At 58.6% G+C, this 27,595-nt stretch overlaps 1 protein-coding gene across 9 annotated transcripts; it reads left to right on the top strand.

The window, feature by feature from the left end:
• Window positions 1-349: 349 nt before the first annotated feature.
• Window positions 350-27,595, top strand: TNK2 (tyrosine kinase non receptor 2). 9 transcript variants are annotated; one of them, XM_059687517.1, is made up of 16 exons: window positions 350-372; window positions 8,125-8,305; window positions 9,332-9,402; window positions 11,278-11,499; window positions 12,683-12,835; window positions 13,313-13,590; window positions 15,015-15,141; window positions 15,554-15,700; window positions 15,785-15,879; window positions 20,969-21,163; window positions 22,199-22,290; window positions 22,853-22,897; window positions 23,604-24,958; window positions 25,058-25,153; window positions 25,319-25,446; window positions 26,848-27,595. In XM_059687517.1, exons 2-16 carry the CDS (start codon window positions 8,143-8,145, stop codon window positions 26,852-26,854), a joined length of 3,174 nt encoding a protein of 1,057 aa, XP_059543500.1. In that variant the 5' UTR covers window positions 350-372; window positions 8,125-8,142; the 3' UTR covers window positions 26,855-27,595. The 9 variants fall into 9 exon arrangements, with proteins under 9 accessions (XP_059543500.1, XP_059543502.1, XP_059543501.1 ...); XM_059687516.1 differs by lacking the exon at window positions 350-372 and adding an exon at window positions 3,238-3,570 and having other exon boundaries at window positions 11,329-11,499; XM_059687512.1 differs by lacking the exon at window positions 350-372 and adding an exon at window positions 3,241-3,570.

Genomic DNA, 27,595 nt, shown 5'->3' on the forward strand with positions numbered 1-27,595 from the left:
TGGGTGACAGTTCGTGGTGGGCAGGTATCGGAGCAGCTCCTCCGGCAGGCAGTGTGGGCACGTGGGGAGAGGTCAGCCCCAGCCCCCAGCGCTCTGCCCTGCCCTCCCGCGCGCACAGCCCGGGCGATCTGGGGGTCAAGGCCCGGCTACGAAGAGGCGTAGCGGGGTGGGGGCTGGAGCGGTGCCGGAGGAGGTGTGGCTCCCACGGTGCTGGGCCCGGCAGGTTTGCGGCTGGAAGAGAGGGTGGAGCGGAGGGAAGAGGAGCCGCCGGGAGCCGGGAGCCGGCAGGTGGGCTCATTCCTGGAGCTCAGTGGAAGCTGCGCGGGTGGAGGGCTAGGCTTCAGGGCCCATGTCTAGAGGCAGGGGTCCCAGGTTGGTTCAGGACAGGGGCTGCTTCTCTTCTGTATGCTTCTTGGATGGACCCCCCCCCCCCCCCAATCATGGAATATGGGGACCCTTGAATCCCCAGAGCCAAGCCTGGTGGCTGTGGAGCTCTGGGATCCCGGAGACCAAGGGGCCGAGGGGAGCCATGGCTCTCTGGGGATCGGGCTGTGGCCCTGCGGAGAGGCAGCGGCTGGTTGGTGCAGACCGGACAGGATTGGGGGAGGGGCCTGCCGCGGCCGGGGCGGGAGAGACAGCAACCGCGGGGCTCTTGCCAGCGGGTGGGGGGTGGAAAGGAGGCCGTGGCGTGCGTGCGGGGTGGGGGCCAGGACCAGAGCCCCCCGGCTGATGTGCTTTAGCGGCCCTGCCCTTCTCCTGGACTCCAGACTAGAGGATGCTCAGGCCCGGTCCCGCAGGACGCAGGGCAGTGACGCCGCCGGTGCCGCTGGCGGGGCGGGGGCTGCGGGAGGGCGCTGCTCCCCTCCTGGCCTTAACGCGGGCAGTTTGGGTTCCATGGGGGAGAGATCTGCATATCAGCGCCTGACTCGGGGCGAGGAGGCCCTGCAGGTAATGGGGGAAGCCTGGGGGGTAGTCAGGTGCCCGGGCCCTCGCCCCCATCATCTGCTGGTGAGCGGAGGGCCCGGCCCTGCGCACTGCAGCCAGGAGTGAGGGGTGTCTACGCTCCCGGGAGGCCGGGTGAAGCATTGGTGTTGCTGTGGGGAGTTAGGGGTGGGGTGAGTCAGTGGTGATGAATTACTGGTGCGGACATTGGCCTCAGTGTCTCTGGTCCCAATTCAGCTGCCCTTTGGGCTTGCTTTTGGGTTTAGTCGTTTACGGGCACTGCATCCCTGTGCCCTGGACATTCCCGTGGACATTCCGTTCAAATATGCGCATCAAGCCAAATGTCCCCGTTTGCTTTAGAAAGTAAGGTCACCATCCATATTTATGGGACCACTGCTCCTTCTCCTTGGAGATCCAGCACTTCCTCTCTTGGCCGGCAGAGGGCAATAGCGGACAGGACAAAGGCGGGCCAGAAGGTGGGAGCTGTTTTCCAGGACTGGGAGCAAGGGATCCCAGACCTGGCCTGAGCTCAGACCCCTGGCCAGGCTTTTCCTTTCTTACAGCTTCTCACAGCTGGCTTGCCGAGCAAACTGCTGAGGCTTGTTCTTACCTTGTGACCGAGGGAGAGCCAGGCACGGGGTTCTGGTGCATTTGGGGCGCATCTTTCAGGGGGTGCCTGGGGTTTTTCATCTGGCCACTCTAACCCAGCAGCCCCGCCTGGGAGTTGAGGGAGTAATCCTGCTTACATTGTCTCCGGGGATCAGGTCCCTGGGTCTCCTTCAGAGTGGTGCTGGTGGGAGGTAGGCCGTGGCGTTCCTTTCTGAGCTGTGGACATTTCCTGCCAGGGGTTTGGGGACGAGTCCGCTCCAGTGTGACCTCCGCCTGGTCTTGTCCATTATCTGTGACCCCGGCCTCAGACAGGTGATTCACTTGGACAGAGGGGCGGCTGCACCTGGCTGGCTCCACAAGCTTTGGGGGTGGATGACAGGGGGATGGGGAAGGACTGATTGCTGGGGTGTGTTCACCTTCTCCCCCACCCCCACCCCCGCGTCGGGGCTCAGGCCAGGAAATGGCTGTTCCTTTGGGTACCTCCTCTCCAAACACTGAGAGAGGCCTTGGAAAGGGAGCCTGGGATGCTGACTCCCCCAAACTCTCACCCAAGCTGCCTGCCCCACTAGCCAGCTGGGGCTCTCAGTGCTGGTCGCCAGCTGGATCGGGACAAGAGAGCAGTGTGAAAGAAACAGGGGCTCCCTGGGCATGGTGGGGGGGTGGGGTGGGGGTGCTGAGGGAGCCGGCGAGGACTTCCTGCAGCTGTCAGGTGTGTCTGGGGGCTGTGGTGAGGGGGGTGTAAGAGCAGCTGGCTCTCTTGAGGAGGGGCAGAGGGATCATTTGTCAGCTCCAGGAACATGGGGGGCCCATGAGGGCTTGATGGAGTGTCTCTAGTTCCCTTTAGCTGGGGCTGTTGTCTGTGTGTATGGGTGCTGTACAAGAGACATCATACAGCCTTGAATGCTACAGCTTGGGGTGGGGGTAATCCCAGCCAGGTCTAGGAGCCTATTTGTTTGTTTTGAGGGGGCTTTGGATCTTGGCCAGCTGGTCTGGGGAGGAGGTACCCTGGGTGTTGTGGGCAGCAGACAAGGCAACCCCAGGGGAGGAGGTGGAGATTCCTTGCCCCCTCCACCCCCTCTCGATCTTGGCTGGACTGCCCCGCTCTGGCCGGCTGCCGGCCTCCTATTTCCGTCGGGCACCAGGGTAACAGGGCCACATTAGGGCCTGAGCCAGGAGACGCCCAGCCAAGGCTGGGACTGGGAGATGGGGGAGGGTCTCCAAAGGGTCTGCCTGCAGGATCCAGGAATGACTCTGGGGTCCTAGCCCCTAACTCAGGCTATGTACCAGCTCCCAGGCCCCAGATAAGCCCATATGGGATCTGCAACCATTCTTTGTACATTGCTGCTTGATTCACATAGCCCCCACCCTAAAATCCTAGGAGTTGTCTGCAACTATGGGGGCTGGGGTGGAAGCCAGAGACAGGGGGCCTTGTGTATGGGGAGGCAGGGGGGCCAGTGCGGGTGGCTGGAAGGAAGAGTCCCCCCATTCCCGCCGCCTTCTTGGCAGTGATTCAGAAAGGTCCTTTTTCAGCCAGTGTCAGAGCTGCTCAGCTGGGGAGGGAGGGGGGAGGGAGGGAGGGAGGGAGGGAGGGCAGTCGGGAGGGGGAGCCAGGGAGTAGGGCTGGAGCTGTGACCACTGCTCTGGAGAGAAGACAGAGAAACAGGACAGAGAGGACTCAGGCTGCAGGCAGTCCAGAGAAGAGCCAACCTGCTCCCTGGCAGACTAGCCAGTGTGGAAACAGCTGTGCAGCAGAGAAGGGGACCTACCCTCTTCTTCTGCCCTACATCCCAACCCTGGTGTGGGATTTTGGGAGCTCCTAGGGCAGACCTCTGGCCAGCTTCCCTTCTGGGCAGGACCTGAAATTTAGAAGCTGAGGTCCCTGCACCCCCACTTCTCAAGCCAAAGTCCAAGGGACCCAGTCAGGGGTCCAGCTCCGTGGAGATGCCAGCAGCTCGTCGGTTCCCTGGCCTAGAGCTCTCCTTTCCTCTCCTGGCCAGATTGCGGCGAAGACTATACACAGTGAGTGGGGGGCTGGGGCCAGGCGGACTGGCTGGAGACTGGATCAGCTCCTCAGAGCCAGCACTTCACTGAGGGGCAGAGAGCAGGACTGGGAAAGGCTGAGGGACCCCTTCAGTGAGGGTTTGGCCGGGGGTCTGGGCTGAGTGGCTTCTCCCCTCTGGTGCTGCATTCTTGTTGGCGAGTGTTAGAAGAGTGTACTTGGGAAATGTGCGTGCCGCCTCTAGAGCTACACGTGTCAGACATAGGTGTGCGGGCTCTGGGCTCCGCTGGGGCCCAGGCACATGGGGGACAGCTGCAGCCGTGCTCTGCGCTTCACAAAGAAACTTGGGCTGGAGGGGCGGGTAGGGGTGAGGAGGGGACTTGTCCAGGGTCATCCCGGGCTTGGTGGTAGAGACAAGACTGGGACTCTGCCTGCTATCTGCTCACTGGGATCCCAGTGTTCTTAGTCTTCCCACACACGCCCCGATGCAGAACAGCCCTGTTGCCTGGGCTTGGGGAGCAGGGAGGAGAGTGTCCAGCTGAGTCGGGAGATTTGTCAGCTGGTATTTCAGGGGAGAGGAACAGGTTGGACTGTGCTCTTCAGGGGAGGGACCTCTGGGTCTTCCCTAGCCCTGAACACCAGAGCACGGCTTTGAGCTGTCCTCAGGAGTGGCTGCCTCCTGTCCCAGAGGAGGGTGGGCATGGGGACCCTGGAGCCCTGGAATTGGGGCGCTGGGGAAGGAGAGGAGAGGACCTTCAGACCGCTTGCCCTGGTGGCAAGCCCCATCTGGAGGCTGAGCCATGTTGGGGAGGGGTTGCCCGTGAAAAAGCTGGCCCCGCCCCACCGGCCTGGGCTACGGAGACTTTCCGAGGGCAGTGATGTCACAGTGCACCTTTGGGGTTTTCTTCTGGAAGGCAGTGGTGTCCCTCCCTCTTAAGCCCACACCCCTTGTTTATAACAGATGGTTTTCTGAGGATGAGTTAATACTGCTAAATGCTTGGCACTGTGCCCAGCATATTGTGATGTAGTTGAAGTGTTAGTTATTTTTATTGTTATTCTTAAAATTAATAGAAATATAACATGCTTACTGTGTGTGTTATGTTCAGTCAGTCAGCAAGTGTAATGCCACCTGTACTGTAAAAGAGAATTAAAAGTAATTACACCACTTCGTGCATTCTATGTCAGTACACTGGCAGAATGAAGTCGACGCTCCGACCTCCTGTAGCACCACCACGAAGCACCATCCACAAGTGCTGACTGAGAGGGGTGTTTTGAAAAAATGAGGATGGGTTGCCTTCAGTGACATTTTTTTTTTTTGAATAGTGAACAACTTTTGCTAAGTTCTGAACAAAACAAAGGCCAGTTTTCCCTCCGTTAACACAGTACGCTAGTTCCATTCCAGAAAAATTCAGTATGTATCAAGACTGCAAAAATATTTTTTTGTTCAAATGTGAAATGGAATTCGACTCTAGAGTCAGATGATTACAAATTTTTCACCTCCATGAATGAAGTTGTATGGGATTTGGGACAGTGTGTGAAGCTCTCCTGTGCATTACAGGGTAACTCACATTCTTGTCTCCCCTAAAGACCACCAGTGGCCCCCCAACATTGTGACAACCAGAAACGTCCTCTAGGGGGCGGTCCAGCCTTTGTGAGAACCTTCTGGGTAAAGGGTTACGGCTTAAAGTTTGGAAACCCCCCGTGGCCCAGCCACCTTGGCAGGAGAGCCAACCGGGGTTTGAACTGAGGTCCTCTGGTTCCCATTTGTCACTCTCTGTACTGCCCCGAGCTGCCTGGGAAAGTCTGAACTCCTGGCATTGGGTTGGCAGCACCTCTGGGAACTGTGGGGGCAGGAGGCTCGTGCTGGGCCCAGGCTGTGAGCGGCTCCAAGAGCCTGCTTTTCTGTGTGACCCGTGATGAGAGCCGAGGGACAAGGCAACCTCTGAGCTGGGGAGGATGGGGTCGCGGGCAGCTGACCTCTTGCCTCTTGCCCGTTTCCTCACTGTTAAATACCTCTGGGATTGAACATGGGCCCGGGGCTGGCCTGGCCAAGCTTTCAGCTCTGAGGTGTCTTACTTGGATAGGGATGGGCTTGGTGTCTGGTGGGTCAGGTTGCTTGGTTTTGAGGGTGCCACTGGCCTCTTTCTCTGGGCCCAAGAAAGTGTAGGTCAGAGGTCACTCACTGCGGGGCTTTGGCTGATTGTGGCCTGCAAACGCGTGTTGTTTGGCCAACATAGAGAATGTCATGTGAGAGTGAGTGTGTGTGTGTGTGTGTGTGTGTGTTTCAAACTTGAATTAGTTGACATAATTAAAAAGTCAGGAGATACCTGGCCGGTTTGGCTCTGTGGATAGAGCGTCGGCCTGTGGACTGCAGGGTCCTGGGTTTGATTCCAGTCAAGGGCACATACCTCGGTTGCAGGCTTGATCCCTGGCCCTGGTCGAGGCGCATGCGGGAGGCAACCAATTGATGTGTGTCTCTCACATCGACGTTTCTCTCTCTCTGTCTCTCCTCCTTCCTTCTACTCTCTGAAAATCAATGGAAAATATCCTCTGGTGAGGATTAACAACAACAACAAAGTCAGAGGAGAAAGATAATGTTAAGTGAAAACAAGGAACAGAATGACGTAGGAACAGTATTTGTGTGTGTGTGTGTGTGTGTGTGTGTGTGTGTGGCGGGGGGACACAAACTCTGGAAGCCCTGGCTGGTTTTGCTCAGTGGTTAGAGTGTTGGCCCTTGGACTGAAGGGTCACAGATTCAATTACCATTCAAGGACACATACCTGGGATGCAGGTTTGATCCCTGGCCCTCGTTGGGGCGGGTTGGGGTGTGAACGGGAGGCAACCAATGGATGTCTTTCTTTCTCTGTCTGTCTCGCCCACTTCCCTCCCTTCCACTCTCTAGAAAAATCAATGGAAAAAATATCCTTGGGTGAGGATTGAAAAAATAAATGAATTAAAAGCTTTAGAAGAAAGCTCCTCTTTAGAAAACAAAACAAAATCTGGAAAGATCTGCAAAGTTATTGATGGCATCTGGCTTTGGGGAGGGAAGCTAGGTGGCTGTGCAATAGAGGAGGGAATGAAACTTTATGGCTCCTGTGTGCCTTTTGAATATTTTACCATGTGCTTATATTACCTTTAAAAAAATTATGGCAAGACTAGAGACCTGATGCACGAAATTCGTGCAAGAGTAGGCCTTCCTTCCCCTGGCTGCCGGCACCAGCTTCCCTCTGGCACCAGGGACCCGGGCTTCCCTCGCAGCCCGACTTCTCCTGGAAGGACGTCAGGAAGGACGTCAGGAAGGACATCGGTCTAATTAGCATATTATGCTTTTATTATTATAGATTTCACATATAGATAGCTAGTATTTCTTGAAAAAATTGCAAATTTTGGTAACACTGGGCCTCAGTCTATTGTGATAGCCATTGACAGGAGCTGAGCAATGCTGCCTCTTTGAGCTGGATCTGAAAGCCCCCACCTGTCTCCCACTCGTGGCCCTGGAGGCACTTGTGGGGAGGGCCTTGGGTTGGGGAGAGAGGCTCGCTATATCAAGCATTGGGAGGACTCATCTAGCCCGGAGTCCTTTCTGTGGGGTCCCTCAGGTCTGGAGAACCAACCCATGGAGGTGTCTCAGGGGACCCTGTAACCTCCAATTTTTTGAGTGCAACTTTATGATTAAGACTGTGTTATTTCCCCTGGAAACCAAGTCATTTTCATCAAATTCTCAAAGGGTTTGTGACCCCAAGGGAGTTTGAGCCGACAGGGAGATCACAGAGGTTGATCTCAGGTCACTGAGCCACAGATTTTTAAAAAAAATTTTTTAATTTATTGATTTCAGAGAGGAAGAGAGAGGGAGAGACAGATAGAAACATCAATGATGAGAGAGAATCATTGATTGGCTGCCTCCTGCACACCCTCTACTGGGGATCGAGTCCACAACCTGGGCATGTGCCCTTGGCCGGAATTGAACCTGGGACCCTTTAGTCTGCAGGCCAATGCTCTATCTATGAGCCAAACCAGCTAGGGCAAGCCACAGATTTTGTGAGTAAGACCCTGACTCCAGCGCCTGGGCTGCCTCCCAACTGTCCTAATCCTACCCTTGTTGCTGGCAAGAAAGGGGGCAGGTGGGTATCTGCTATTCTGTGCAGCTGTTTTGAGGAGCAAGAAGGTGATTTTAATCCGTCCTGGAAGCAGCATAGTAGGATGTGGGTGAGCCCAGCGCACTTGGGCAGGGTCCCCTTTTACCTCCCTGTATCCCTAGGTCCTGGATTCATTCTTTTTTTTAAAACAACAGCAATAATATTTTTAAAAATTATTTATTTTAATCATTTTTTTATGGCTGTCTTTAAAAAAATATTTTTATTGATTTCAGAGAAGAAAGGAGAGGGAGAGAGAGAAACATCCATGATGAGAATCATTGATTGGCTGCCGCCTGCATGCCCCACCGTGGGGATCGAGCATGCAATCCAGGCATGTGCCCTGACAGGGAATTGAACCATGTCCCCCTGGTTCATAGGTTGATGCTCAACCACTGAGCCACATCGGCCGGGCCCTGATTCACTCTTTCTTCCCCACAGAGGCTGGGGAGCAGCAGCATGCAGCCAGAAGAGGGTACGGGCTGGCTGCTGGAGCTGCTGTCCGAGGTGCAGCTGCAACAGTACTTCCTGCGGCTCCGCGACGACCTCAATGTCACCCGCCTGTCCCACTTCGAGTATGTCAAGAATGAGGACCTGGAGAAGATTGGCATGGGCCGTCCTGGTAGGTGGGGACGTGGGCCTTGCTCGTCGTTTCCCCACTGACCATTTGCCTCCTCTGTCCTCAGGACTGCCAAGCACATGGAGGAGCCCTCCCCCCTATATTGCATGGAGTGGCATAGCTGAGAACCCTCCCTGCCTGTCCAAGAGCCCCTGGGTGGGGTGGAGGGGCCTCAGTAGATGCCGCACACAGTCAGTGCCTGAGAACAGTTTGCACTTGTAAAGGTGAATGGGACTTCGAGGAGTCTCACTTGAAGCTCTGGCTACTCAGAACTAACTACCGCCCTCTGGTTTGTTCAGACATTTGTAGGATGTATTTCTTCCACCTTCTCTTCCTTTATACCTGTACCTGTAGAACTGAGTCTGTCCTATTCACCAGTTTGAACACCAGGGTTCAGTATCCAGAGATTTGTGTGAAGAAGAGAAGATAAAAACCCTCAGATGGTTTGCTGATTTTCTCTTGATCTGTCTTTCTTTCTCTGTCTCTCTCAGAAAGATCTGGTCAATCAGGATGTATTGATCCTAAAAGTAGTGGTTGCCGCATATAGAACTCATGGTGTTCCTTATAGGACATAGAAACTTATTTGTGCGTTCAACTTAAAGCAGCTCAATAAGTAATAGTGTGCTGAATTAGACATTGACTTCTGCTACTTTTGGCCTGGATAGTTGGTGTCTGATGTCAGTAAGATAATAAAATTTTATGGAAGAAAAACTAAAAAAACTCAAAATTAGGAAAATTCTATTACCTTGATTTCCTTTGCTCTTGGAAATTGGGAACAGAGAACTACTGTTCAGTGTTGGTGGTTAAATACCTCCATCCAATTCAAGAACCACTGCCTAGAAATGGAATGCAGGATCATCTAATAATTGCAGCCCCTGGTTGGTTGGGATGGTTTGTTTCCTTGGTTTCATTGTGCTGGGCAGTATCTAGTGGTGGACTCACCACGGGAGACAGAGGGAGCCTGCAGTGGGCAGCAGCCTCTCGGGGGGCGTGAGCCTTAATAACATTGGGCTCCTGTCCCCCCTGCAGGCCAGCGGCGGCTGTGGGAGGCTGTGAAGAGGAGAAAGGCCATGTGCAAGCGCAAGTCCTGGATGAGCAAGGTAGGTGGCTGAGGAGTGAGACGGGCTGGAGCAGCCTCGTGGGGCCCACTCTGATGTCCATCCTAGGAAACTCCCCCCATTCCTGGGCAGTATAATCTCACACTTTGTACAGACCTCCCTCCTCCAGGATCTTATCGGGCAGGGCACTTGTGGAGCTGCCTGGCTAAGTGTCTGTCTCCGCTAGAGACGGCACGTGAGTAGCCTGTGTACAGCCATGGCTTCACATCCGCTCCCGCTCTGCGATGGTGCCGGGCCTGCAGCAGGCACTGGTTGATAAGTACACCGTAACTTGAGCCCTGGCTCTGTCTGAGTTTTGGGGCTGGTGTCAAGCCTGGGGTAGTGCATCTTTGCTTTGCTTCCCTCCTCCCCGCCCTCCTCAGGCTGTGGAGGGTTCCTCTGGTCATCTGGCCTTGCTGACAGCTTCTTTCCCCACAGGCTCCCCTCTTTCCCTCTCCTTTGTCCTAATTTGGGTCTGTGGAGTGGTGAGTCCCTGGTCTGACTCAGTGGAGCTTTGCCCATTGTCTGGAAGACAATGCGGGAGGAAATGAAACAGCCAGGGCCTTCCCTCCCCACTTCTGGCCTCCGGGCTGGGGTGGGGGACAGGCAGGGCAGCACAGTTGGACGGGATTGGACAGCAGAAATTTCCTGGCTGCGATCTGGCAAAGGGGCTGTCTCTTGGGATCCTGTGGCCTTTTCTGGGGACACTGTCCTGGTCCCTTGCCCAGGTTTTAGGGAAGAATGAGCATGTTGAGGCGGTGAAGGCAGGAGGGAAAGGCTGTGCAGTGTGCCAGGTTTCCGGGGTCTTGGGTCTACCACGGACTCGCAGGAGGTTCCCGGGCCGGTCACTGAACCTCTCCAGACTTGAGGCGTGAGGCTCGTCTTCAGTCAGACGGTGCTGCCACACTTGCCCGGCTCACCTCACCTCACCGGCTGTGTGCACGGTCCTGTCAGCTGAACATTGTTTGCAAGCGTCAGGGATTCCAGTTACTGGGAGGAAGGACAGAGCAGCAGCCAGAAGAGGCCCTCAGATTGGAGACTGTCCGTACAGATAAGACTCTGCCAGCTTTGGGGGCAGGGGCCCGGCTGGGTAGGCTCTGCAGCCTGAAGCCAAGGCTTTGTAGGGGTGGCCAAATCCAACTGACAGGCCAGCCCTGACCTCAAGGCCTCTTTCCTCCTGTCCCCTGACTTTTGTCCCCTTCCCTGTCCAGCTCAGGCTGCAGAGTTCTTTCTCGTCTCCCTTCTTTCTCAGCCCTCAGCTCTCGGCGGCCCTCCAGAAACCCAGCTGTCTTCCCAGGCCCTTCCCCAGCAAGGCCTTGCTTCATCTGCACCCCACACACACTCACAAGCTAACCTCAGGCTCAAATTATCCTCTGCTCTGGCAGGAGGAAGGGCAGCCGGCTCCCCGGGGAGGGTGGAGACAGACAGCACCAAATGGGCAGCCCAGCGAAGGGGCCAAGGCTAAAAATGGACAGAGAGGTGTTTGTGGCAGGCCCCTTAGGCTCCTACCCATCTGCTCCGGTTAGGGCCTGGAGTCTCTTCTGGGGAGGGGGTGCAGAAAGGGATGGACGGGGTAGAAGGTGGTGCCTAGCGTAGCTTTGGGCTGCCCCGGATCCCCCAGCTGGGTGTGGGGCCACAGTAGCCACAAGCTACATGCCTATCAGTCCATTTCTGCCACACACACACCCTGAGGCCACACTGAAGCTCTGGGTTCCTGCCTTGGGGGTGTGGTCAGGAGGGGGCTTGGACCTCCAGCCAGGCTGCCCCCCCCCCAGGCAGTTTGGCAAAGCCAGGACCTATCTGGAGGCTACGTGAGGGCCCGCTGGGGCAGGACTGTGGCCTCAGGGTTCCATCTGGCCTCTGGCTGCCTTCAAACAGGTGTTCAGTGGAAAGCGGCTGGAGGCTGAGTTCCCCCCTCATCACTCTCAGAGCGCCTTCCCGAAGACCTCGCCCACCCCTGGTGGCCCCGCAGGGGAGGGGCCCCTGCAGAGCCTCACCTGCCTCATTGGGGAGAAGGACCTGCGTCTCTTCGAGAAGCTCGGAGACGGCTCCTTTGGCGTGGTGCGCAGGGGCGAGTGGGACGCCCCCTCGGGGAAGACGGTGAGCTGCCCGGGTCCTGTCGGGTGTAGCAAGGGGACAGGCTCCCAGGAGACCGGCAGAGACCCCACTCTGCCCTCAGAGTGGCTCTGTCCCCTTGGCTAGGATGTGAAGGGGGCTGGGGACAGGTTGCAGAGTTCTTGCCCTGGATTCTACTCTCAGGTTTAACTAGACACAGCTGTTTCTTTTTAAAATTATACAAATAACTTATTATAAAAGTTTGGAAACTGTTTTAAAAGTAAGGGGGAAATTGCTGTACTTTCACCAGTCAGGAAGCAGTTAGCATTTCTGTCTTCCCCCCCACCCCCCTCAGGTATTTTGTTGAATTTAGTTAAGATACAAATTTTAAATACAACTTCTAAATTCTTGCCCTTTCTCTTGGTATTTTATTTATTTATTTTTTAAAATATATTTTATTGATTTTTTACAGAGAGGAAGGGAGAAGGATAGAGAGTTAGAAACATTGATCAGCTGCCTCCTACACACCCCCTACTGTGGATGTGCCCACAACCAAGGTACATGCCCTTGACTGGAATCGAACCTGGGACCTTTCAGTCCGCAGGCCGACGCTCTATCCACTGAGCCAAACCGGTTAGCTCTCTTGGTATTTTATTTGAAATTTCCCCCCAGAGGCATCCATAGCATGAATATAATAAAGGTGCAGCTCCTGAGCGTCCAGCTCAGTGAGTGTTCACCTGTGCACAGACGCAGGCAACCACACCCAGGCCATGGTATGGGCATTTCCCGCCACCAGGGCCTCCTCCCTCCTGCGCTGAGTGTCTCCTACCTCTTGGGAAGGCCACTGTTCTGACTTCTGTCACCATAGATTAGTGGTTTGGGATTAGAGTTAAAGCATTTTTCTCCTACACCAAACCATTTTTAATGTTTTATAACATTTTATCACATTTTAATATCCTATCATCACACTGGTCATCTTTACCAAATGGTTGCTATTTCATCTGGGCATTCCCTCAGGAAAGGAAGGCCCAGCCAATGGCTCTGGGGGTCAGCCAGCTGCCCTTCCCCAGCCAGGCCAGGGCACCTGTGACATGCTCACCCACCCAGATGAGCAGATCTGAAGCCAGGATGTTTGAGCTTCGTTGGAGGGAGGAGCAGGTTGGCTCAGAGCATTGGGCGCTGGGGGCTGGGGCCTGTCCTGACTCCGTGCAATCTCCGCTCTGGGCAGGTGAGTGTGGCTGTGAAGTGCCTGAAGCCTGATGTGCTGAGCCAGCCAGAGGCCATGGACGACTTCATCCGGGAAGTCAACGCCATGCATTCGCTTGACCACCGAAACCTCATTCGCCTCTATGGTGTGGTGCTCACGCCACCCATGAAGATGGTGAGTGCTGTGCGTGGGCGTTGGCTGTGGTCTCCGGGCCCCAGGTCCGCCCCTTCTCCTGCCTGTGCTGTGGTTACTCCCATCCTGACAAAGGTCAGAGGTCCCCCCAGATCCTGCTTTGGTCCCCCACCTGATGTGGCAAAGGGGCTCACAGGGGCCCCTAGCCTGGGACTGACCGTGTCCTTCGGAGCCCATGCCCACCTCTGGGTTTTGCTTGTATTCATTGGCAGAGTAACGCCTATGGGAGGAGCTGGTCCTAGAGTGTAATCTTTGAAATTTCTCACATGAGCCTCTTCGGGTTGCTTCTCTGGGCCTCAGTTTCCCACATTGCCCAGAGGAAGAGGCCGGGGAAGCTGTAGGACTCCTAGAGGCCTGCAGAGGCCAGGCCGGGAAGGAGCATGGAGCGTGGCTCTGCAGGATGCTGAGGGGAGCAGGGCTCAGCCACACTTACCCCTCCCACCTTCTCTGTGGCCTCAGGTGACGGAGCTGGCGCCTCTGGGGTCGTTGCTGGACCGGCTTCGCAAGCACCAGGGCCACTTCCTTCTGGGCACTCTGAGCCGCTATGCTGTGCAGGTGGCCGAGGGCATGGGCTACCTGGAGTCCAAGCGCTTTATTCACCGTGACCTGGCTGCCCGCAACCTGCTGCTGGCCACACGCGACCTGGTCAAGATCGGGGACTTCGGGCTGATGCGAGCACTCCCCCAGAATGACGACCACTACGTCATGCAGGAGCATCGCAAAGTGCCCTTTGCCTGGTGAGGGGCCGGTGCCGCCAGCTCACAGAGCCCGGACCCCACCCACCCACCCTGGTCCCTGCACACCAAGGCTCAGAGGACCTGGATCCTTTATGCCCACAACAGCCTGGTCTCCTCTGGGCCGGGGTGTCCTTGTGTGCCCGTTCATTCACTCATTCATTCAGGAATTTTCATGTGCCCGGCACGGGAACACACCGGGAAAGGGGCTTTCGGGAGGACTCAGTATTACGCTCCTGAAATACCAGAAGTTAGCCAGGTAAAGACTGGCTGGTAAGCATGTTCCGGGTAGAGCTAGTGGAAGGCAGGGCCAGGCCAGGCTAGACTTTGTCGACTGAGCAGGGATGTTCACCTGCACACGAGGTGGTCCTTGGCCCTGCCTGGCCCCTGAGTGAGCCAGTCCTGTGCTGAGAGCAGCGTCGTCTTCCCGTGTCGAAGGCACCCACAGGAGCTTGGTCTCCCTGCTGTGAGGCGGGAGGAGTCGGTCTGGTTCAGCTGGCCAGAAAACCTTCTAATCCAGGATGTACAGTCACCCTGCTTAGTAACTGACCTGATACCCAGGGGATCATGCATCCTGGGCTGTGCCTGTTGTCCTGGAGGAGTTGATAGCTCCCCTTTCATACCCAAGCATCCTGGTTTGGGTGGTAATTGTAAGGTCACCTATGTTTATGCAGCCCCCTTGGAACAGCTCTGTGAAGTGAGCGGATTATTATTATTCCCATTTCATAGATGAGGACTAGGAGGCTGAGAGTGACCTTCTCTGGCCCCACCCCCTTTGAGTGGCAGGGCCAGCTCTCCAGTCCCATGAGAGGTCCTTTGAGTCTTCATCCGGAGTGGCTTCCTCCTCCCGCTGCGCCTCAGCGCTGCTGGAATTCCCCTTTGCCAGCCTCGCTGCAGTGGTGCTTGTCCTCCTCACCCAGAGGGCATCCCAGAGAGCATGTGCGGATATTGGCGTGTGCTGGTGTGACTGTTTTCACCCGTTTTTGTTCTTCCCCAGGCCCTATCCAAATTTCCCACCCACACCTTCCTGCTGAAATGACCCGGATGCTAGCATCCTGCCCCAAATCTGGAAGTTGTCATCCTCCCACCACAATTATAAAACAGCCGGAGCTCTGTCCCCCTCCCTCTGCCCCTCCTAGAGCCTCTGACCGTCTTCCTTTCCCTGCTTTCCTGACCTGGCAGCTTCACCCTCTTCCCAATGCAGGCCGCATGTGTGTGAAAACCTGAGCATGCATCATTTTCTGCAAGTCTGTGTGTGTCCCATAGTTCAGACACACTGCCCTTCCCCTTCATACGTCCCTAGTACCTGCTGTTGAGCCCAGAACACGGGCCAGCAACATGTTTGTTGAGTGAGCATGTATGTCCACTGGGGCTGGTGTGGGCGGGGATGCTCGGAGAGGCCTCTGTTTGACCCCTGCCTTTGCCAGGTGTGCCCCTGAGAGCCTGAAGACACGCACCTTCTCCCATGCCAGCGACACCTGGATGTTTGGGGTAACGTTGTGGGAGATGTTCACCTATGGCCAGGAGCCCTGGATTGGCCTTAATGGCAGTCAGGTGAGGGGCTGGGGATGTGCTCCCTGTAGGGTGGGAGGGGGTTGATTTGATTCCTGGCTCCCAACCTGGCCCTGTTGGAACTGGCTTTTACCTGCTGGAGTCCTGTCCCCCAGGCTCCATGTCTGTGTGTCCTCTCAGAAAGCGGAGCAAAGACAAGGGCCCCCAGAGGTCAGGAAAGGAGCAGGTGGGGCTTGCTCCCATTCTTAGTCCTTGCCACAGCCACCTGTTCAGGGGCCCCAGACCTGGGGACAAAAGTGAGGCCCGGGGATAGACTCTGCCCCAGAAGAAGCAGGCCTCTTCTCTGGGGTGCGGGCATGGCCGCCCAAAGCGCCAGTTGTTCCGTGGGACGGAGGGAGGGTGGGAAGTGAAGAGCTGGGTGCTCTGCTTGTACTCAAACTACACCGCCCTCCAGATCCTGCATAAGATTGACAAGGAAGGGGAGCGTCTTCCCCGGCCCGAGGACTGCCCCCAAGACATCTACAACGTCATGGTCCAGTGCTGGGCTCACAAGCCAGAGGACAGACCCACCTTTGTGGCCCTGAGGGACTTCCTGCTGGAGGTAAGGGCAGGTCTGCCCACGGGTCCTGGGGTACCCACGCAGGGGTCAGCCCCAGAGTGGGGAGTGACCTGTCTCTACCCTCAGGCCCAGCCCACTGACATGCGGGCCCTCCAGGACTTTGAGGAACCGGACAAGCTGCACATCCAGATGAATGATGTCATCACCGTCATCGAGGGGAGGTAGGGAGCCTGCGGCTGCGCCTGCGCCTGCACTGCCCTGCAGGGTGCAGGGTGGAGGCCTGCTGGCCAAGAGGCTCTCCAAGGTCCTGCCTCCCAGGTGCTCTTGGCAGTACGCAGGCTGTGGTAGGCCTGAGCTGCGCGACGGCAGGGCGGACAGGGCTGGGTCCGCATCTGAGTGCGGGGGTTAGGTCTGCAGGGGCACCCTCAGAGGGATTTCCCTGCGAAGTCCGCCCCCGTCGCCCTTCTCCCACTCGGCTCCAGCCCTGGCTGTGTGGGTCAGGGCCAAGCTGCCATGGTGGTGAGGCAGCCAGGCCTCGGGGCCACACCTGGAGACGCTGGAACTCCTAAACATTCCTCCTCTCGTCCTCCCAGGGTCAGGACTCTTTTTTTTAAATTCTCACCTGAGGAATATGTTCATTGATTTTGGAGAGAGAGGAATGGAGAGAGAGAGAAACATCGATGTGAGAGGAAAACATCGAACAGTTGCCTCCCACGCCTGCCCCGACTGGGGATCAAACCTACAAATTTGGGGTGTGCCATGACCGAAGTGAAACCCACAGCCTTCTTTGTGTATGTATGGGACGATGCTCCGGCCAACTGAGCCACCCAGGTGGGGCCGATAAGGACTCTTAACTACACAGCTGGGTGCATTTCAGAGCCCCAGGGCAGCCCCACGCCCATCCTGGCAGCCTCCACCCTCCCCCTCCGTCCTGCTGGGCCCCTCACCCTGGCCCCCGCCCTCAGGCTCCTCTCAGGGCCTCTGTTCCTGAGCCTCCCTTGCCCTTCACTCCTGGCAGCATGTCTGTCTGCCTATGGGCAGCATCTTCTGAGTCACATCTCCGACCAGCAGCCCCCACAGGCGCCTGCCTTGGAGCCCCACCCACCGCTCACCCCGTCCTCTGTTATCTGAGCCTCGGGGTGTCTGAGGAACTGGTTGGGGCAGGGCAAGCTGGAGGTGCCTTTGGAGTAGGTGGTGGGCATGGAGGGCCGGAAGGGAGGGAGGGAGGGGAAATGCCCTGTGCCCGGCTCCTCTGATTCGGAAGCAGGCAGGGACGGGGGCAGAGGCTGTTTCCCCACAGAGCCCTTTCCACCTGGGCCTCAGGCTTGGGGGGCCGGGGCCTTTGGTTAAACCTTGTGCCACGTGGGGGCTGGTGACAGGGCAGAACCTCTGGGCTGAGTCGGCGATGGAGCCGGTGCTGGGACCAGGCTGGTTGTGGAGGAGCATGGCCTGCACCTGCCGTGGCCCAGCACCTCATCCCTCGGCCAGGCTCCCCTCGCCTTTGGGCACAGTATCTGGGAAGAAGAATTAAAACCAGCGTGTTGGTGGCGGTGGATGAAAGCAGAGAGCTTCTAGGGTAGAGGCCTGAGGGGCAGGAAGGAACGTAGGCTGTGGTTTGGAGTAGGCTGTGGTTTGGAGCGGAGGGGCCAGGAGAGGGACTGCAGGCCTGGCCTTTTGGGGAACTTTCTGGAAATAGGAAGATTAGGGTGAGGGCCCCTCTGGAGGTGCATGGCAGCTCGCAAGCCAGGAGTCTGGGCTACAGCCATCCCCACCTCCAGGACCCCAGGACCCCGGCCCCTCTGTGCCCTGCACACGCCGTTTGGGGCTGCTGCCGCCCCAGGGGGTCGCAGCCCTCACAGAGGAGGGCCCAGGCCCTCGCTCGCCCCGGCCCTGCTCTCGGGGTTCTGGGTGCTGGGCCCCGTGTTCCTCGGGTGACTCAGAAGCGCCTTGTGTTTCTAAGGCGTGTGTCTCTGGAGCTGGCACCCCGGGTCACCTCCGGAGCAAAGAAGGGAGGAGGAAGGGGGGGAGGGGGGAGGGGGACCGCTCCTCCCGGGAGGCTGCTGTGGGCATGCCCTGCCCTGCCTTCTGTCACAGACTGCCTGCTGCCTGCCCGTGTGGGCTCGCCGGGCTCCTCCAGGGCCCCAGCGACGTGGACCACAGCGCCTGCCCTTGGTCCCTGGAGCTTCTCGGAGTGGGAGGTGAGGGGCGGGAGGCCGTAGCCGGCGGGGCTTTGGGAGCGGGCCCGTAGGTCAGTGGTACCAGAGCTTCAGCTCTGCCCCCTGTCTTCCCAGGGCCCGGATCTCTGTGGGGCTGGCTCTGTCTCCGTCCGTGTGTCCGGTGGGTGGGCTCTCTGCTCCTGCGTGTCGCTTCGGGTCTGTGCTTGTACATGTGGGTTGCTGGCTGTTTCTGTCTCCTCTCAGCCTGGCTCTCAGCTCTCTCCATATCTATCTGCCCTCTTCTGTCGGTCTCGAGTTAGTATGCCGGAAGCTATCTCCAGTATTGGTTTCCTAGTCCGGAGTCTGGGACCCCTTGTCCTCGGCTCTGGCTGGTTCTGTATGTAGTTCAGTGCTTCTCGGGGTACCGGGCAGTAGGCAGAGAGACCCCTCGATGCTGTGTGAGCCGCGCTTGTGGGGCCCGGTCTAGAATGGGCGGACGGTGCCTGTTCGTCTCCGGGGTTCTTACTTGGAGGCTGGGATGGCTGGGAGCACTTCTCTCTTCTGTGTTTACAGAACTGAAAACAGGGACAAGGCTTTGCAGTCCTGAGGTCCCTGGCCTGGCCTGGTCCCTGGAGCCTCTGATGCCTTTAGAATGTGGGGCAGCGGGGGGCAAGGTCTGTGTTCCTTGAGCCCAGAGCTCCTGGGACACTAGAGGGAAGTGGGCTGGGTGGGTTTGAATGCGTAACCAACATCTGTCAGCCATTTCTGGATCACCTTAGGCCAGGACTGGGACCGGGGCTGGGCTTTCAGAGGCTGGTTCCCAATGGGGCCGGGGCCACTGCAGCCAGACCTGGCTTTCCGAGGTGCTGTGTCATATTTTGCCTGTCCCAGGACACTGGCAGGAAGCAGGAAGTAGAACATTCTTGCTGGAGGTACTGGGCCCTCTCACTCCCCTAGGGACTCCCCCCCCTCTGTGTCTGTCTTCGCAGCAGTGACTGATGGCATGGTGGGCCTGGTCCTCTTGTTGCCATGGAGACTCGCCTGTTGGTGGAAGGGGAAGGGAGGGTGTGGCCAGAGCAGGCTGGTGGGGAGCATGGTACCTCAGCCCCACGGAGCCCTGGGGACGCAGCATTGGCCAACTCATTGGCTGTCTCAGGAGGTACGTTTGAGTCTTGTCGGGCCGTTGTGCTTGGGGTGCAATTCCCAAGGGGCCTCTTTCACACACTCACACTCACGCTCACTCACACTCTGCACTCTGACTTCCCCCTAGGAACAGGATGTTTTTGAGGGGTGTCAGGACGCCCAGCAGGCACGGGGCTCTCAGCTCGCCATCCCTGTAATGAGGGAGGTGGGCTGGCGTCCCGTCGTGCTCTCCGAAGTGAGTCCACGTGAGGCTCCTGTGGAAGGAGCTTGGCTTGTTGGCAAAGGAAAGAAGCGGAGCGGGTGACCTCCTGCCAGTCTGGCTTTGCGCAGGCCCACACGGAGGGGAGGCCGCGGCCCCGGCCTCTGCACGGCATCTCCGCCTCCGCCGTGCTGCTCACCCAGGATAGCGAGGGCCTCTGACGAGCGTCCCGCCCGGGGGCTGGTGTCTAAAACAGTTCCGTGGAGGGTCCGCAGAACCGAGGGAGCCAGTGAGTGTTGGGGAGAGCAGCAGCAGGTCCCAATGCCGGACATGCCTCCCTCCCTCTTCACAGGCGGCCCCCCCTCCGTGGGCCCTGGGGTGGGGAGCATTTTCTCCTTGGCACGGCCCTGCTATTTTCGGATGGGCTTTCTTCCTTCCTTCCCGGGTGTTGTCCTCTCTCCTTCCTTCCTTCCCTGCCCTTCCCACCCGGAGGGCAGGGTGGTAATCACAGGGTGGCTGTGTCTGTGGTGGGCCGGTCAGTGGCTTTGTTTACAAGGAGGCTGGGCTCCTGTCCCTCGCCTCACCTCTGGGCTCCCCGAGGACTGTGATGCTCATGGGATCGACTTTGGGGCTGCTGCTGCCCCAGTGGGTCGCATCCCCTCCCAGAGGAGGGTCCAGGTGCTCAAGCCTCACCGCCTCCTTCCAGCCTCCAGTCCCTCCGGTCTGGCTGCAGTTTGGAGGAGGCTTCCTTTACACTCCTGGCTGTGACAGGTGAGGTATGGGTGGGGGCTGACAGTGAGAGCACGCACCCGGGTGCCACAGGAGTCCAGCACAGCAGCATGCGGCTGTCACCACCTCTGCCTTGGCCCTGATTCTGCCCGTGTCCTCGGGTGGTCCCAGCAGCAGAGGCGGGAGCCTTAGGGCCTGTGGCTTATTGGTGTTGAAGTGTCCAGGAGGGCGCTCTGTTCTCTTTGCCTTCCTGCCCCCCGCCCGCCAGGAGGCTCAGGCTGCCTACCAGGTTTTGTGTCTGAGGTCAGAGCGCGGTGCTGGTGGTCCAGCCACACCGGGAGGCTGGGCTCCTTTCTGTATCCTGGTTTAAGACAGGAGGAGAGCTCCTCCAAGGAGGTGGATGGGACAAGGGCGAGGTCCCACAGCCCTGCCGGGAGCTGGTGGAAGGCACTGGAGACATGTAAATGGGTGCGGTGAAGTGTGGGTTGCCCCAAATGCTTCCACATGTGAAGAGCTGCATGTAGGAGACAGGCTGTGGTGGGAGCGCTTGGCTTCACGCTCAGTGCTAAGGCCATGGTGCGCCCTTGGACCCCTGAAGCTCAGAACTCTTGGTACTGGGCTGGAGCGTGAAATTGGGTGGCAATAAAAGGACCAGAGCCCAGGCCTGGTCACGGGAGGAGGCAGGTGAGGTGACACTGTTGGGAGAAGGGCCCTGGCTTTACAGACTAACAACTGAGTTTGAATCCTGGGTCTTCTGCGATCTTTCCAGTAACAGCAGGCAAGCCGTGTCACTTGTTTGAACCTGTTTCGTTATTGTGAAGTTTAGGAAGAGTGGCGTGACCCACCTAGGTAGCTTAAGGCTTTGTGCAAACAGCCAGGCCCTGTGCCCCAGGTGTGGTCATGGGGGGCTGCTGGGAGGGGGCGGGCTGACGGCAGACCAGCCTGATCCTGGGCCGTGGCCTTCCCGTCTCCTCCTGCCAGCGGGGTTCGACAGCCTTGCTGAAGAGCGTGGTGTGGAAAGGGTCCTGCTCCTCGGGCCGTCCCACCACACCCGGTGTTTACCACGTCATCTCTCTCGGGCAGGGCTGAGAACTACTGGTGGCGCGGGCAGAACACACGGACGCTGTGCGTGGGGCCCTTCCCCCGAAACGTGGTGACCTCTGTGGCCGGCCTGTCAGCCCAGGACATCAGCCAGCCCCTGCAGAACAGCTTCATTCACACGGGCCATGGCGACAGCGACCCCCGCCACTGCTGGGGCTTCCCCGACAAGATCGATGAGTGAGTACCGGCCGGCCCGGGGTGCACGGCACAGAGGGCTCCTGTGGGCAGACCTCAGAGCTCATGTTGGCAGCAGTTCGACGCTTCGCCTGCCTGCTCACTCTACCTGGGAGGGGGGTTCTGTCTCCTCTAAGTGGAAGGATGAGGCCCCTGGGGAAGCAGAGAGGAGCAGAATTAGTCCCTTCCTGGGGGCCCCGCCCCAGGGCTCCCCCGGGAAGCTCCTCCTACCAGGCCTCCGGCCTCTGCTGCCCGGGGACTTCCAGGCCCCTCTCCGCAGCCCTGGCTCCTCTGACTTCGGACACAGGACTGCCCTGGGGCGTGGCGAGGCAGGCCCCTCACCTCCACGCTCCCCACACCAGAGCACTGCGCTGGTGTGTATGTCTCAGTCACAAGAGCCAGGCGAGGGCCTGAGAGAGTTGGGGCAGGAGAGCACAGACACCCTCCCGAAGGAGGACGGGTGCCCTCTGCCCTGCTCCTGGCGTGCCGTGGCCAGCCCAGCCCCATTCCTCCAGGCTTTAATCAGCCCCGGTGACTAAGTCCCAGATCCTGACAGTCGGCACAGGGGTGAGGGTGAGCTGGGAGCAGGGCGGTGGCCCCGCCCCTGGCAGTGGGGCAGAAGGATGTCTCCTGCCCACCCTGACCGGGGAGTGTAGCCGGATGCCTCCGGGCCTGGCAGGAGAGAAGAAAGCGTGCCAGCAGGTGGCTGCTGGGTGTGGGTTGGGGTGCCGTGGGGGTTGCAGAGGGCCAGCTCTGCCCTTGTAGGGTGTTCTTGGAGCCCCGACAGTCCTAGCCGTTTGACAGCCAGGAGTCCTTTCCCTGCTCTCTCCACAACACCCTCCCCTGGGTACAGCTCGGCTCTCCAGGAGGGAGCAGCTGGGAGTCAGAGTCCTGTGCCCCAGACCCATGTCTACAGGGCTTGGTGGAGGTGGGCCCTGGATGCCTGACCCCAGGGGGCAGCCCCAGCATCTCCTCCAGAGGTGTCCTCGCTGCCACCACTCCACGCCGGCCCCCTCTGACCCCGTGCTCTCCCCACAGACTGTATCTGGGAAACCCTATGGACCCTCCCGACCTGCTGAGCGTGGAACTGAGCACCTCCCGCCCCACCCAGCACCTGGGAAGGGTGAAAAGTAAGAGCCCCCACTCTCTGGCGTCCCCTAGTTCATTGGCTGCCCAGGGCACTGTCCTCTCAGGCCACCTCTGAGCTGGCTGTCCTGGCTCTGTGGTGGTTGGGTCAGCACAGCAGGGGGACAGTCGTGTCCCTGGCTCCAGCTGGGTGTGGGGTGGGAGATGGGAGGCGGCTGTATCCGCTGAGGTGGGCCGCCTCGGTCGGCCCTGCATCGGCTGCCTGAGCTCTCTTCACCCTCCTCCTCCTCGTCATGCTAGGGCCAGGCCTTCCTCACACACTCTAATCCCCTCTCCTCTCCTAAGCCAAAACCACCCCACAGGCTTCATCTTGGCCAGGAGCTCATCCACCCCCTGGCCCGGGCCTGTCGTTCCGGAACAGCCCCCATCCTGCCGCCCATTGCTTCCCATTGCTCTTAGTCCCTGCGTTCACTCACCCCTATTCACTCTCTCTCTCTCTCCTCTCTCTCTCTTCACCCTCTGCTCTCTGTCTGGCTCTGCCTTCCTCCCTTGCCCTCTGTCTGTCCTGCTCTGCCCCCTCTACTCTTTGCATGGCCCTTCCTGCAGGGGAGCCTCCACCTCGCCCACCTCAGCCTGCCATCTTCACTAAGAGTAAGTGGGGCTGCTCTCGGCGCCTTGGCCCCCGCCCCCTCTCCCTCTCTCCTCTCCTTCCTCCTCTCCTGGAAGGTACAGAGCCCTGTGGCTGGCTGGGTGGGAGGGGGAGTGAGTGTGCTGTGAGCTTTGGCTGCGGACCTGGCGCAGCATGCCTGCCTCTCCTTTCAACTCCCCCCTCCCGCCCTGCCCCCTCCCTGAAAAGCCTGGGCTTCTGGAGCAGGCGTGCGCGTGGTGCCCACCTCTGCCTCTCCACCTGCCTGGCCTGCCTCCCTCCCTGTGCGACCTGCAGAGGCTGGGCTTTCACGACGGTGGGCCCCGAGCTCCTGTTGCTCTCAGTGTGGGAGGCTGCCCGTAGCCCCCGCCTGCACGAATGGTGTGTGGTAACAGGGAGGGAGAGGGGCTGCTAACCAGGGGCAGGGGCATTTGGGGTCTTGTGTTGATGCAGGGGCAGCAGAGGCAGGGGGTGTGGGTGTCGCTCTAGCCGAGGGAGGCAGGGGCTCACCCGCCCAGGTGGAGGGCTGACAGCGTCCAGGGCAGGCTTTGCCCTCCTGTGTGAATGGGGTTGCTGTGCCCTGAGGATCTGGCAGCCGAGGGCCAATTGCCGGGGGAGCCGGGGGAGTCGGTTGGCTTTCTTCCCACACCCCACCTTCCCTGTCCCCCTGCCTGACACTGCCCCCCTGTCCGGGTCTCCCGTCCATTGCAGAACCAACCTATGACCCCGTGAGCGAGGACCAAGACCCCTTGTCCAGCGACTTCAAGAGGCTGGGTGTGAGGAAGCCGGGCTTGCCCCGGGGGCTGTGGCTGACAAAGCCCTCGGCCCGGGTGTCCGGCACCAAGACCGGCCGCGGCGGCGGCAGCAGCGGCGCTGAGGTCACGCTCATTGACTTCGGCGAGGAGCCGGTGGTCCCGTCCCCGCGGCCCTGCACGCCCTCGCTGGCGCAGCTGGCCATGGATGCCTGCTCCTTGTTGGACAAGACCCCACCGCAGAGCCCCACGCGGGCCCTGCCCCGGCCCCTGCACCCCACACCTGTGGTGGACTGGGACGCACGCCCGCTGCCGCCGCCCCCCGCCTACGATGACGTGGCCCAAGACGAGGATGACTTTGAAGTCTGCTCCATCAACAGCACCCTGGTGGGCGCCGGGGTCTCTCCTGGGCCCAGCCAGGGTGAGACGAATTACGGCTTCGTGCCCGAGCAGGCGCGGCTCCTCGCTCCCCTGGAGGACAACCTGTTCCTCCCACCCCAGGGCGGCAGCAAGCCGCCCACCTCGGCCCAGACCGCAGAGATCTTCCAGGCTCTGCAGCAGGAGTGCATGCTGAGGCTGCAGGTCCCCGCCAGCTCGCTGGTCCTCTCACCCAGCCCCGTGGGCGAGGACAAGCCCCAGGTGCCCCCCCGGGTGCCTATCCCCCCGAGGCCCACGCGCCCACGTGGTGAGCTGTCTCCAGCCCCGTCGGGCGAGGAGGAGACGGGGCGGTGGCCTGGACCTGCCTCCCCTCCCCGGGTGCCTCCCCGGGAGCCCCTGTCCCCTCAAAGCTCAAGGACCCCCAGTCCCCTCGTGCCACGGGGCAGCTCCCCGCTGCCACCCCGGCTCTCGAGTTCACCTGGGAAGACCATGCCCACCACCCAGAGCTTTGCCTCAGACCCCAAGTACGCCACACCCCAGGTGATCCAGGCACCTGGCCCCCGGGCTGGTCCCTGCATCCTGCCCATCGTCCGCGACGGCAAGAAGGTCAGCAATACCCACTACTACCTGCTGCCTGAGCGCCCGCCCTACCTGGAGCGCTACCAGCGCTTCCTGCGTGAGGCACAGAGCCCCGAAGAACCCGCCCCCTTGCCTGTGCCCTTGCTGCCCCCACCCAGCACTCCAGCCCCTGCCGCCCCCACTGCCACTGTTCGGCCCATGCCCCAGGCTGCCCCAGACCCCAAGGCCAACTTCTCCACCAACAACAGCAATCCAGGGGTCCGGCCGCCAGCCCTGAGGGCCACCGCTTGGCTGTCACAGAGGGGCTGCCCAGGGGACGGGCCAGAGGCTGTACGGCCAACAGATAAGATCCAGATGGTGAGTATCAGGCCTGGCTGTTGGGTGAGGGGGGCAGGAGCCTGAGGGGCCCAGAGGAATGGGCCCAACTGGTGCTGACCGGTGGGTGGGTATGCCCAGCTGCAGGCCATGGTGCATGGGGTGACCACAGAGGAGTGCCAGGCGGCCCTGCAGAGCCACAGCTGGAACGTGCAAAGGGCTGCCCAGTATCTGAAGGTACCACCGCCTCCTGCCCACTCTGGTTTTCAGGGACCCTGAAGCCTGGCTCTGCTGCTCTCTCCCACTCCCTGCCCCCTCTGGCCCCCTCTGGCTCTCCTCGGCCCCCTCCCTGTCTGGTTCCCCTTGGCCCCCTGTGTCCCACGCACCGCCCTCTGCCCTCAGGTGGAGCAGCTTTTCGGGTTGGGTCTGCGGCCGCGAGGCGAGTGCCACAAAGTGCTGGAGATGTTCGACTGGAACCTAGAGCAAGCCGGCTGCCACCTTCTGGGCTCCTGTGGCCCTGCCCACCACAAGTGAGCGAGCCCCATACCCTGTCACCTTCCTGTTCCCCGAGGGGTGTCCACAGCCACACACAGCCAGGAGATGCGGGCTCCCCAGCTGGGAGGAGGGAAGTTGGGCCCAATCCCAGGACGCAGCGAGTTCGGGGTGAGAGCCGTTTCTCCTCAGTGCATTTACTTAGACTTTTAGCACGTGGTTCGAATGAACTGACGAGTAAAAGAGGACGTTGGAGCCTCTCTGGTTTCTGGGGCTTGTTTCCCCAGCTGCCCCACAGCACCCCGAGCCACCTCCGGGGGGGGGGGGGGGGCAGCAGTTTGGGACCCAATGATTTAAATACATATTTCTCACCTCTGCACCTCATAGTTCAAAGTAACATTTAGAGCAGTGGTTCTCAACCTTCCTAATGCCGCACCCCTTTAATACAGTTCCTCATGTTGTGGTGACCCCCAACCATAAAATTATTTTCGTTGCTACTTCATAACTGTAATTTTGCTACTGTTACGAATCGTAATGTAAATATCTGATATGCAGGATGTATTTTCATTGTTACAAATAGAACATAATTAAAGCATAGTGATTCATCACAAAAACAATATGTAATTATATATGTGTTTTCCGATGGTCTCAGGCGACCCCTGTGAAAGGGTCGTTCGACCCCCAAAGGGGTCGTGACCCACAGGTTGAGAACCGCTGATTTAGAGCATAAATGCCTTTTTTAAAGGAATGTGTAACCAAAAAAGCCCATTACTTTTCTGTAAAAAAATGTAAACATATGTATATATAATAGAATAATAGTTATAAAAATAACATACAGCGATACGTAATATAAATACATACATGAAAGTTTTATCAAGTTACAAAGTGGCGAAATGGGTCAATTCCAGCATCATTCCGGGAGGCGCTGGTGGGATGTGGGGTTCAGAGCGGTTGGGCTGTGGCAGCAGACAGTCCCGGTTGGAGCCTAGTGCCCGCTCACACACAGCGTCAGCTTACACGTGTCCCCATCTCTCAGGGCCCTCGTCTGTGTTTGAATGACGCTGCCTGCCTCACACATGAGTAGAAGAATTAATGAGGGATGCATCTGTCACACTTCACAGCAAGTGTCTGGCACACACGACACCATTAGTAAATTCTTACTAATTTGCATCCAAATAAATTTAGGCTTTACTGTGCCTGTCACCTTGGATACTCTAATACACAATCCTGCTGGTCTCTTATTTTTAGTTCCTTAAAGTAAAGGAAAAGGGCATCCCAGGATGATAAGTTCCAGAATTATTGCCTAGAACTACCAGTTTTCGACTGATTTGCCTGGTACAGAGAGGCCCTCACACACTGGGCATACTCCTGCACTGGACATACTCTTTGCACTGGCCACTGTTGATGGAAGGGTTTTCTGGTTGTTTTTCCTCCTTTAGGCGCTGAGCTGCCTGGAGAGCCAGAAGATCTGCCCTGAAGGAATCACTTGAGCCTGTCCATCTGACAGGGGTGGGAAGATGCCCATCCCAGGCCTGGAGAGCCTGTGGACACCCACTGGCAGAGCGAGGCTAGGGCAGCAGGAGGCTGGGAGCCCCGCCTTGCCTGTCCCTCCCTCACCCAGCACCATCCCAGCAACTTTGGTTCAGCCCACAGTGCCCCTGGCCAAGGTGCAAGAAGTTGCCGGTGAAGGCTAGCATGGGGGTGGCCTCAGCAGGCCTGCGGCTGACGTGCCTCTGGTTGCATCCACCCTGGTAGGCCTGCCGCTGGAGTGTGTCCCAGAGTCCTGCCAGGGGAAAGCCAGGCTTGACCTTGTGCGGGGAGGATGTGTTGGCCACACTGAAAGGTGGACCAGCACGCGGCTGGGTCCTTCTCCAGAGAGCCCCTGGGTTCTGGGGTGTCGGCAGGATGTAACTCGTGGCCCCACCATAGACAGTGTTTTGGGACTTGGCTGCTCTTAGGATCTTGTGCCTGGAAATAGCCTGAGGTGGCCCAGGAAGCAGAGCATTTGGCAGGGACCAGGGCCCAAGGCCCCAGGGTTGGAAGGAGACCAAAGGGGTAGTTTCCCTGGAGGGATACTAGAGCTTCCTCTGCCCCAGCTCTTCCCCTGTGCTGTCCCCAGAGTGGCTGCCCCAGCTACGGATACCTGCTTCTTCCAGAGAAATAAAACTAGTTTCTATTTTATGTTAA

This window comes from Myotis daubentonii, chromosome 3 (genome assembly GCF_963259705.1).
Source record: "Myotis daubentonii chromosome 3, mMyoDau2.1, whole genome shotgun sequence".
Classification (NCBI taxonomy): domain Eukaryota; kingdom Metazoa; phylum Chordata; class Mammalia; order Chiroptera; family Vespertilionidae; genus Myotis; species Myotis daubentonii.